Below are 12,730 nucleotides of genomic sequence, written 5' to 3'. Positions count from 1 at the left end.
TGTGGATTACCCCTTGTTTGGGTAATTATTACTTCTGAGGTTCTAGCTATGAAACATGTAGCTTGGATTTTATCTACTCTATTCTCTAATTTTGGTGTGTGTGTGTGTGTGTGTGTGTGTAACAAGATGAAATGAGCAAGCTTTAGTCACAAATCACAACAATTGTTTCTATGCATTAATAACATCTGTTAGTTGCTGAATTTTCCATATTATACATATTACTATATGAATATTATCCAGCAGTAGCTGTGTACTCAACACATCATCAGGTGAGTAGCTTCAGAAGTACTGCGAGATCTCATCCAGCTTCCCATTGTTTTATACCCAAATAATATTTTTAGCATTCCCTTGATAGAGAGCAACGTGTATATTCAAACAGACATATGTCATAAAGAATGCCAAAAATATTAATGGAAATAAAAATATGAAAATGTATATTATAAAATAAATAGACCAATACAAGTCAATGGAAATAAAAATAAAAAGCAAATATATCAAATATAAATTAGTAAAACCTCAAATTCAGTCTTTTTTTTTAGTATAAATATGCCCCACTTTTCATGAAGATAGATTAACACACTAAAATGCCATAATATTAGCTAGAAAGATTTGTTATCTTTTTTGTCTATAAGTTTTTTTCTACAAAGGATGCATGGTCACCTTAGTACTCCAGTGGGATACCAACTTGTCTGCCAGTTTTTTTGTGAAACTTAATTTCAGCCATCCTTGGCTTCCATCACAGTTGCTTAATCAGTCATTAATAGATGCTATCACACAGGAAGAAATTTATTCACCCACACCTTTATACACATACATATCTTTATTCACTTCAAAGCTACTCATTTGATGACATGTGAGTACGCAGCTACTGCTGGATCATATTTATATAATATTCATATAATAATATGTATAATATGGATAACTTAGCAACTAACAGATGTTAATAATGCATAGAAACAATTGTTGTGATTTATGATTAAAGCTTGTTCATTCCATCTTCTTGTTTTATAAATTTATATATGAATTCTGAGTACACTAATAGATCTCCACATATATATTCTGTAAAAGGAGTATTCCTGCAGAATGATGGCATATGGTAACTGATAACTGTAGAGGAGCTTCGAAATGCACCTTATAGGGTGATTACTCAGATGATATTATGTATATATATATATATATACCAACATGTATTTATTTTAACATTACTTAGTCCTGTTCAGCCTTTTCATTTTACAATTATTGTTCTTGTGTTGATTATTTGATGTAAACTAAAATTTTTATCAAAGTTTGATTTGAATAAAAATTTGCCAAACCTATACATGCTTTTTAGATTATACCTCAGCTGTCTACATCTTTCTTTTTGAATTGTGTTGAAAACCATTCTCTACTGATTGAAAAAGCATGATTGATGAGGTTGATAAAGAAAATGTAAAAGATTATTCAATGATTGTTGTGCACATCTGTCTTGAGAATTCTGTGTTTCCACATTTTCTTAACAGTTTTATGTAAATTGCCTGCCTCCTCACTGAAAGCTGTTTTTGCTCCCCATCTTAACTAGTTACTATTGCAAAATATCTGCTGTAAGGAATTGGAGCATTATTATTGTGTTGCTCCTGGTCAGTGTTTATCAAGCAGATATGCATGTAATTAGTTTGTTGGCTAGTAATGTGCAACCCACAGTTCCATCTTCTCACTTATAAAATTCAGTGCGACTATCAGGGAAGTTTGTGCTCTCTCCAGTACTGACTTGCAGTGGCCACTGCAGTGGCATGCTTGGTAGACTTGTTTGAGTGCAACTTATTGTTGATGTACATCCCAGTACATTTTTAGTGCTAGTGAAGTTAATGATGTGTGGCTATTTCTTTGTTTATATGTATTTTATGATTTTCCGGGCTCAGTGGAAGGGTTAATGTTTTGTGGTACTGTTGTAGCAGTGCTATGACAAGTTATATATGTGTGTTTGAGTGTTTGGTATTGATTTTTAATGTAGTAGCAGAGACTTCTGGGGTTGAAATGTTCTATAGTAATATACTTTACTCCTTGCGTGTCCAGATGATCTTTCATTTCTAATATTTTTACTTTATTGTGTAGGTGATTAGTGTACAACATATGGTTCATTGTTTGCTCTTCTGTTTATGTGAGGGTTCAGGTAGGGCTGGCATAGTTCATGATGGAATCTGTTGTATTTGTATACTATTGTTGTTTCTTTCTGTTGGCCAAGTGAGGTACTGATAAGTGCATTAAGTATGATTGTGCATTGTTTAGCTTTCTTTACTATGTCTTCTTTGTGTATAGTGTACATTGTGGCAGTATAATATCTCATTTCTAATATTTTTGTTTTCTATGTGTGTGTAGTGTGTTTATGTTGTTGATTATGATGGTTGGATACATTTTGATGTTCTCTGATGTTACTGGCTATAAGGGTGACATTGGTTATGGTATGTTCTAGTAAAAGTTTATTTTGGAACTAAGCTTTTAGGTGATTTATATAGTTTTAGTGATTAAACAAGTGTCTGCAAAATTGTAGGTGCATGTGAGTGTGATGCCATCTGCATATGAGTTTGTATATATTCTATGGAAGCGTGAGTCAGAGGACAGATCCCTATGGCATTCCATTTCAAGAAATAGCTAAATTGTACACGTATTGTTCTTGTATACTACCTACACTTAACAAATACACAAGTAGTTTATTATCCAGTGTTTTGTATTGTTTCTGAGTGTGGTGTAGAGTATGTCTTCCTCTTGTGTGTGTGTGTGTGTGTGTGTGTGTGTGTGTGTGTGTGTGTGTGTATGTGTGTGTGTGTGTGCATGTGTGTGTGTACCTGTGTCTGTGTGTGTACCTGTGTCTGTGTGTACCTGTGTCTGTGTGTACCTGTGTCTGTGTGTACCTGTGTCTGTGTGTACCTGTGTCTGTGTGGATAGCAGAGATGATAAAGATTGACTTCCATAGTAGAATTTATATTGATCTAATAATCTTAATCTCAGAAAGGTCAGTCAATTACTGTTCAACTCCAATACTGAACATCATTTTTAGTTTGCCACCAAGGCTAAGCTAGTAATTCTTGTATATATCATATAAAAGATCTTGTAAGAGAATAAACAATTATTTTTTTAACAAGTACTTGCTTGCTTTTTATTTATTGTTTATTTTTATGTATGCTGAGTAAAAGCATCACCACATTCATTTTCTAAATAATCTTATTTTTCTAAACCAACCAGTGTACAATCTTGTACTTTGTGAATTTTCTATCACTTCTTCAGCAAGTACAGTAAAGTTTGTGCTTCACTGGTGAGGATATCATGTGACCAAAATATATGAGTGGTCTCTCATATTTGCTTCAGTAATTTAAAACAATATTGACTAATATTTTTTCCTCAATGCACTATTATTTCCAGATGGTTATTTTTAATGCTACTTACATTAAATATGTTAATACTAAGTGTTGTTTTCATGCAGATGACATCTCTGAGTTATTTAGTTTCAAGACAGTTCTATTCTCCTAAGCCATAATTGTACTATTTTGTACATTTTAGGGATTCTTCCATCTTTACTGCAGCAAGTGAAGTTTATGCTTTGCTGATGAGTTCATAATAAGACCAAACAGCATTTTCTCTTGTATATGCCACAATAATTAAAATATATTAATCATTGTGTATTGTTAGTTGTCATCACCACATAATTATTTCTAGTTATCTTTTGGATACTTCTGATATTAATTTTGTAAACACTAACTTCTGTATCTAAATTTTGTTTGGATTTGAAAAGAATTACTTAAAAAACACTGCTTTGAACTGATAGAAAAGATCTTTATTGAGAGAAACATTTAGAGTCATATAGATGCCCTGTATAAACATTAAATATGCTTAAACAATCAGACTTCATTAAAATTATAATACAGTTAAACAAGATCCACATTTCACAGATTTTATAGGTTTTATAAAATTAGGTAAATCTTAGGTCAAAAAGTCAAGTAAACCTTATTTAAGTAATATTAAATCTAATTATGGATGTCTATCAGATTTCAAAAATTCTAGAAGAATTTTAAATTATTGTTTGTTTTGTTTTTTAAGAAAATGATAGAGAAATTCATTTTTCTGCTTCAGTTTAGTTGATTTATAATTTTTACATAAATAAACTGAATGTTCCATGATTAAAAGATTAAACTCTCAATGATAAATAACTCAAAAAGGCAAGTTTTCTAATGTGAGATAGTGCATTGAAGTGTTTTATGTGGTGACTGGAAATACAGAGATCTGGTATGGCTTTGTGATTAAGATGTTTTCTTTGTAACCATGAGTTTCTGGTTTAAGTCCCACCTTACTGCATGTTTAGCAAGTATCTTTTATCATTGTGTCAGGTTGACCGATATCTTATGAGTGGGATTTGGAAACCATGTTTAACCTTGTAGTGTGTGTGTGTGTGTGTGTGTGTGGTGTGTGTGTGTGTGTGTGTGGTGTGTGTGTGTGTGTGTTTGAATGAAGTCCACTGAGTTATAAGCTCTTCCATATTAGTCTCATTGTCAGAAACACAGTAAACCAATGAGTAGCTCACTGGAAAGCTATAATCGATAGTGCTATTGTTTTTTTAAAAACAATATATTTTTAAACATCTATCGCTAATACCTGATTTGATTAATTTACATAACAAGCTGAAAAATCCTTTGCAGATATTGAAATAGAATTTCAACTTTAAATTTTAATGAACTTCAAAGGCAAGAGGTTAGATATAAAAAATAATTATTTCAATGATATCTAAATATGTGAATTTATAAAAGCAATTGTAATTATGCTACCAAGGAAAAAAAATTAAAATAAATAAAATGCTCATAAAATTATAATAATAATGATAACAATTATTGTTAAATAAGAATTTTTCTATTATTTAATGTGATAAACTTTTTAGACAGTTGTAAGCTATTCCTTAACACAAGGCACTTTGTTATGGGAGATACATTCATTATATTTATACTATAGGATATGAACTATATATTGAAAAGGTACACCACTATATTTTGAGTCTAAGGAAGATTTCAAAGACTTCATTTTAAGAAAGAAAGAATTAAAAAGAGAAACTAAAAGTTATAACAATGTTTTATTAATTATTATTATTATTGGCTATCTATTTTATAGCCTCCTCCCCATCAATTGAATAATCTCCTCTAACACTCTTGATATCAAATGACAAGTGAAAAGTTATTCTTAAAACTTGTCTTGAACTATTTCCAAGTTTTGTGCAGATATGAATTATATTTCATTTGTGATAAATCCTTGGCCATCAGTTCAAATTAACTTCTTTGGAAAGCAGTGAACAATTTCACTTATTCTAAACTGAATGTTTCTTTTCCTTTATAATATTATTATTGATAATCATAATAATAATAATAATAATGATAATGATAATAATAATAATGTCATAACTAACAAAATAATTAACTTTATCCTCAGAGCTCTTGCCTTAATATCCACCTTGTATTCAAACCTAATTCATGTACTTTGTTTTTATGGGTGTATATCATGCAATATATACCTATAAATTGAAACTGTTGCACCAACTAATCCATTTTGGTTCTATCTTAGAATTCTGCATACTGAAAAATTTATTCGCCATATATATACATATATATATATATATACACACACAATTACATATATATATATATCTATATATATATATATATATATATATATATATATAGTTTTTTTATTACTGTTTTATTTCTTTACTGTAACGACAAGTAAAATTTGATACTAACATTAAACTTTCACAGCAAGAAGAAGAGAAACAGTGTGAAGAGAAAAGTAGAGAAGAGGCAATAGTTCGCAGTACATCAGACTATTCATGTAAAAGTGTCGAACTGCCTGCTGTCACAGTGGATGCTGCAGACAAAGGAGACTTGAGTGATCGCATGAGTATCCACTCAGAGGCAGGGAGCGATGTTAAGCGGAAGCTTAGTGTAAAGCTCTCTGGAAAAAGTAAAAGGGTAAGATTTTGTAGATTACAAATTACTTTAATCAGCAAATATGACTTTGATAGTCTGCAAAGGTTTATGTATCAATTCATGATACACCTTCACATATTCTTTTCAAAAAGCATACCCTTTTCTGATTTTTTTTTATTCCTCTCTCGCTCACCAAATTCTTTATTTATGTTGTTTTCTTTTTAATCATTATTATTATCCGGTTTGATAAGGAATTGAAGCATATTTCTTTTCTTTTAAAAAATGGAAGAGAGATCTTTAAAAAAGTAATGTTAACACAAAGTTTAACCTTGTTTGTTGGCACTTCCCACTGAAATTGAATAATTATTAAAGATAACAGGTCTGTTGCTTTATAGAAAAAGCAGAAACAAAAAATGTCTTTCCAAATTGGATAGACATAAATGTTTCTGAAATAAAGAAGAAAGCAGTAGTTTGTTACACTGATGAATATACACTGCAATCACTACCACTATTATCACTATCACCAATATCATTATCTCTACTTTTGTTATTATCACCATCACATTACTGTACGTTATCATTATTATTAATGATATTTCTATTGTCATAATCTTTTTTTATTATTATTATTATTATTATTATTATTATTATTATTATTACTACTACTACTACTGCTACTACTACTACTACTATTATTATTATTATTATTATTATTATTATTATTATTATTATTAGCTCTAAATGTTTTTCTACAGCTTCTGGAAAATTACCTGCATGTATTTTTTTAGCTACTTGAAAAATGGAAATATATCTGATTTTTACTATACATTATTTCAGTATTGCATTTTTATTAAAATGGCCAAAGCATGACACATTATTATTATTATTATTATTATTATTATTATTACTACTACAACTACTACCTATTATCATCAACAAATATGATCTTGTAATCAAGCAGTAACATTTAGATATAGACACAAACACATTTACACACAAATGTGTGTTGCTTGAGGATATACAATGGTACACAAGAATGGGTGCATATATGTGTTTGCATGTGTGGATATGTATGCTTAATTCACATTCAAATACTAAATACATAAATACATACATGAGTGTAAGAATTTCAATAGAATTTGTATGTGTAACCATATGTAATATATGCATATATATCTGTGTATGATGATATATATATATATATATATTTATATATATATATATATATATATATATATATATATATATATATATATATATATATATATATATATCAGATTTGTGTGTAATACAATGTCAAATGATGTAGGATAATAGGTACATGCAATTAGTGCTTAAGTCAAATTTGTGCCTAAACTCCAACTTCAAATTTTGGGATGTGGTTGATGCCTAAGTGAAACTAGCTATAGGCAATGTATCAATATAGTTGGTGTGTGTATAACAGAACAAAAGGACAGGCAAACAACAGGTACTGAATCAGACTTTGGCATATTCACACACCATACAAAGAAAAATCCAAAAGCATAAAGGAGTATAAATAGCAGGAGGTCAGTAAAAGTTCCACTATGTGAAGTTCTTAATAGTTGCAATGTAAACAGATAGACTCCAGGAAGAGGCAAAAGGTAAGTCTATAGTATTGATATGACATAGTTTGGAACTGAGAGAAAAATGTTGTGCAAATTTCCTTCACACTTGTTTCAAGAATGGTGCATAATTGGTACAGTTCTCTGTATGTTGCCTGCATCCTAATTTTATAGCCACCTATTCCATCTTTGGAAGGTTAATGGACTGAAACTCATTGAAGAAATGAATATAAATGAGGAGGAGCAGATTTATTAAGGTCTAAATCCAGAGAAAGATATGTAAATAAGAAATGCTATGTGATTATATAGATAGAAGTTAGATGTACTAACGGGGGATGATATGGGAGGGATGAGACATAGAAGTGTAGTTGTGAAGTGGGGAGGATTAGGGGTTATTAGCTTGGCCAGTCTGTCAGGAGGTGGTGAAGTGTGATATAGAACCTAAAGTTAATGGGGTGTGGAGTAGGATACTAAAAGATGATATATATAAATTCAGATGAGCTATCTGTGTGGTAGGTCTAGACCATTGGTAAAAAGTTCATATGAAGTATGCAGCAATTTATTAAATCAAAGAAAGTAGTGGTAAACAAGGATAATGTGTATGGTATAATTTATTGCATTAAGTGGTTTTATCAATAAGGATTTCAAAATATAGTTAAGAGAAATAAGAATCAAGTATTTTTTAATGTGAGGAATAGAGGAAGATATGTGGCAGTTAATGAAGGAGCCTAGTATTTATTTGGATATGCATTGTGTGAATATATTTAAGGCAGGACACTTTGATCTGTGATAAAATTGGAAAGTTTCAAAGAATCTGAGCACAAGTGGTAATAGCTTCTCTGACAATTTGATAGGTAATGAGGTCATGCATTAAGATCTGCATGGACTCTTTCAAGCATAAATTGCATGAGCATTATTGCTCTGATATGGCATTCCAGTATCGATGAGAGACCAAGTAATACTATATGGTATGCTATTATTCTTTATTATTTACTTATGCAGTTAGCTAGTGAGATAGATTTTTGTGTTTTTGCAGAAATAAATAAGGAGAGCTAAATATTGACACTTAAACTTAATGGTGGCACTTCATATATAAATGTATGCCACTTACATATCTTCCTCTAGTTTTAAACCTTAATAAATCTGCCCCTCTCCATGTATGCTCACTTCTATAAATCTGCCTCTCCCTTTATATACTAATTTCTTTAGTGAGTTTCTACCCATTATCCTTCTAAAGATAGAATTGGTTGCCACAAAGATTTGGATGCAGGAAACTGCACCAATTATGCAACAATTGTTGAAACAGCTGTCAGGATTATTCTGCACAGCATTTTCTTCTTTCAGTTTCAAGACTGTCCTTGTGATAACCTTCATCTGCATGCTAAAGTATGTCATATCAATACTATGGACTTATCTTCTGCCTTTTCTTGTTATTCTACCTGTTTACATTGCAACTTTTAAGAACTTCCCACAGTCAAATTTTTACTGGCTTCCTGATTTTTATACTCCTTTATGCATTTGTTTTTCACTAAATTTTGTATAAATATGTCATAATCTGATTCAGTACCTGTAGTTTGCTTGTCTATTCTTTTATTCTATTGCACACACACACACCACACACACACACACACACACACACACACACACACACACACACACACACACACACACACACACACACACACACACACACACACATGTCTATATATACATAATGGATGATTGTATGAGAATGATTGTATCAATTTAGTGAATCTACTCAAAAGTGTTAAGAAGTGTGGAATAATATTTATTCAAATTTGAGTCAGTGTGAGTTGTTTCCTGTAGACAGTTTTGTGTATATAAACATGTTATCATAAATCCTCTGAGGATCTGGAAGAAGAAACTCAAAATAGCAACTCACACAGACTCACATATATCTATGCATGTGAGTGTGTATGGTATAATATAGTTAGTTTATACATACATACATGAATATATACCTAAATACATATACATGCATATAAATACATACCTATGTATGTATGAATGTATGTATTTCTGGTTAGGAGAACTGTTTCCAGTCACTAAAATCTTTTTGCATGTAAATATCCAGTGGCACTTTATTGGCACTGCTTCTACTGTTGCTAGTTTTAACATTTAATGCTCATACTAAAATATTCAGTTAGCTACAATTACTGTTACTTATTCTAATACAGTCCATATACAATACTACCACAACAACTACAACCTTAAAGTCAAATCGATTTCATGACAGACTGCTAGATATTTATGATAGCATGGTTTCTTTTTCATCAATTTGGTTTCAGATTTATCATTCATGGAAACATGTATCTACAAATTCACAAATGCATGCATGTGCACGAGTACACACACACACACACACACACACACACCAACATCTGGGTTTTTTTAAATCAATTTTCAGAATATTAATAATATGTCTTTAAAAAATAAGAACATAGTTCTAATTAAAGTAAATAAGTTATATTGTAAATTACATTTAAATGTTTAGAAAAAGAAATGTAAAGCCACATGAGTGTATGTATAAAGATATGTGTATATATATATATATAAATAAATATATATATATATATATATATATATATATATACACACACACACACACACACACACATGTGTAAGTGTATATTATTATATCATTTTTGCATTTAAAGTGAGTGTGTGTGTGTGCGTGTGCATGTAGATGCACACACAAATATTTAAAAGGTTCTGGGACTGAGCTGAATGTATTGAACTACTAATTAAATGAATATGAGTTAAGGTTAATCAAAAAGGTTGGTAGTGATTGTTATACCTCTTACCAAGGCAAAGCATTATTTTTGTTTTTTTCCACCTACATGTCTATAGTGTCTACTTTTGCTGTGTAGCTGTGTGGTTGGCATTAGAAAGGGTAAACAGTAAATAATACACAAATATCTATATTTTCAAAAATCACCTCTCCCATGTTAGTATTGAGAAATAAATGTGCTAAACTTTGTAGGTTCTGTCCCACTGCAGAAACATGTGAATATATAAATATACACATGTACTACTTAAAAACATGCATACAGCCATGCGCACACACAAACACACATACATATGTTCACAAGAGCTTTTATTAAATGAATTTTGTCATAAAGCTAAATTGATAATCCTCTTTCTACAATAATATTTTAGAAATCCAAACTTAAATGAAGATCATCAGTTTCTTATGATTGTAATTATAATTAACACACACACACATAGATAAATTGGTAGATGAAGCTATTGGCAAGAATGAGAGTTTATTTTTCTAACTGACCTGACACACACACAATGATAGCTATGTTTTCTTTCTCTTCTACTTTTGGGTTAGCTGTATCTATATCTTTCTGTATAATAATAAAATAATAATGAAATTATTGTATACAGTGCTCAGGTGCACCACAACTTGTCAAAAGTGCATAAAAAGCATATGCAGTAATGTACAAATGTCTGGGAAGTGAACAGTGTATGAGTCAGATACATGCTTGCGTGTGTATGGAGGGGAGAAAATCAGGTGTAGTGTTGGTGAATCTCAGGAAGCATGGAAGTTTTGAAGGATGCAGTACTCCGACAACTAACAACTGATGCTGGCAGTTTGTTCCATACTTCAGCAACTCTTAGCGTGAAAAAATGTTTCCAAAAGTCATGGGAGCTGTGCTGTTTTCTGACTTTGTAAACATGTCCACAGGTGTTAGACAGGTGGAGTTTGAAAAGGTGCTCAGAGTTATTGTTAGTAAGATGGTTGATAATTTTATGGGTGTCTGCCAATTCAACTGCCAGATGTTGGAGTTTCAATGTATCCATGCCCAGGGAAGTAAGGCGTTCAGAATATGACAAATGCCTGATGGAGGGTATTCTCTTGGTTGCACGTTACTGAACAGTTTCCAGACGAATATCCTGAGCAAGATAGGGGTTCCAGACCAGTGATGCAAATTCCAGGTGAGGCCACACCATAGCTATATAAAGCCTCAGATAGATAGCCAGAGAGCAGCTCACAAAGGACTTGGTAAGTGATGCCAAGACACCCTCAGCCTTTTTGGCAATTTTTGCAATGTGTTTTGTCCAACGCAAATCACTGTCGACAATAATGCCCAGGTTGCATTCACAAGAAGACTTTTTGAGATTAGTGTTGCAGAGGGAGTAAGTAGACGCTGGGTTTTTCCTCCCAAAATGCATGGTGGTACATTTGTCCACAACCAGCTTGAGTTGCCAGTCCATGATCAACTGCTGCATTGTGTCCAGGTCTGATTGCAATAAAGATCTATAGTGTATAGGATATAGAAAGCAATGTCACTGTTTGGCTCTTTTTACACACATTATGATTATATAATTTATTCCAAACTCAGATACCTACTTGTCATTTTTGACAAGCACTATGTTAAGTGCATGTGTTGTGTGTTTGTATGAATGTATTTAGATATATTCACTTCTAGACACCAATTCATAAATAGGACAATTCGTATGTGTGTGTGTGTATGCATTTGTCAGTTTATTTATTCACGTCTCAGTCAGTTCACCATTTTCTTTTCTTTATATATGAAAATGAGTTAATTTATGAGTATCTGATAAAAAAAAATATTACTTTAAAAGAAAAAAAATTGCACCAACACAGTTTATTGATAATCTGCCTCATTGATCCAGTTAGTCCTCTGATAAATTTAGACTAAAACTTCCTTTACTAAACAAAAAATATTATTCTACTGAATTTAATTAGAAATAGCCTTGTTATTATTTCCACTGCTGGCTCAAATTAGCTAGTTCAATCTATTCAGTTTTATTATCCACATGTAGCTCTCCTTACACATTGCTGTGTTGTTTTGGGCTGAAAAGAAATACCTCTCCACTTCTTTTTTTCTTTAACTTTTTTTGTTAAATTTATTTGCTTTTTTCTTCTTTGTAATCCATCATGTGGGAAAACAAGCAAATTTGCATGTTTTAGTCTTGCTTCATTAATTGAAAGATTGAAATAAATAACATCCATATTGGTTTTTATTAAATATCCTTTAGTTTGCCTTGCTGGGAGGTAGCTATCATTTCAATAATGATTATTAAATTGTTTGAAAATTGACATTGTTATGCATTTTTGTCTTAGAGCCCAGTAATTTATGAGAGAAAATATGGTTCTTTTGGCATTTTCTTTAGAAGTAACCTAATGACTCAGAAAATTATAAACACACATAC

General features: G+C 31.3%; 1 protein-coding gene across 3 annotated transcripts in view; it reads left to right on the top strand.

Annotated features, from left to right (window-relative positions):
* Positions 1 to 12,730, top strand: part of LOC115217005 (sodium channel protein type 4 subunit alpha B-like) — a 155,490-nt gene that overhangs the window by 53,504 nt on the left and 89,256 nt on the right. For all 3 annotated transcript variants that reach the window (XM_036507622.1, XM_036507623.1, XM_036507621.1), the window contains exon 10: positions 5,769 to 5,981. In XM_036507622.1, the coding sequence (XP_036363515.1) occupies positions 5,769 to 5,981 (213 nt within the window). The remainder of the gene's footprint in view (positions 1 to 5,768; positions 5,982 to 12,730) is intronic.

The sequence above is a fragment of the Octopus sinensis genome, linkage group LG11 (genome assembly GCF_006345805.1).
Source record: "Octopus sinensis linkage group LG11, ASM634580v1, whole genome shotgun sequence".
Taxonomy (NCBI): Eukaryota; Metazoa; Mollusca; class Cephalopoda; order Octopoda; family Octopodidae; genus Octopus; species Octopus sinensis.
Note: the sequence above shows the minus strand (reverse complement) of the source record. Positions and strands in the feature narration are given on the sequence as shown.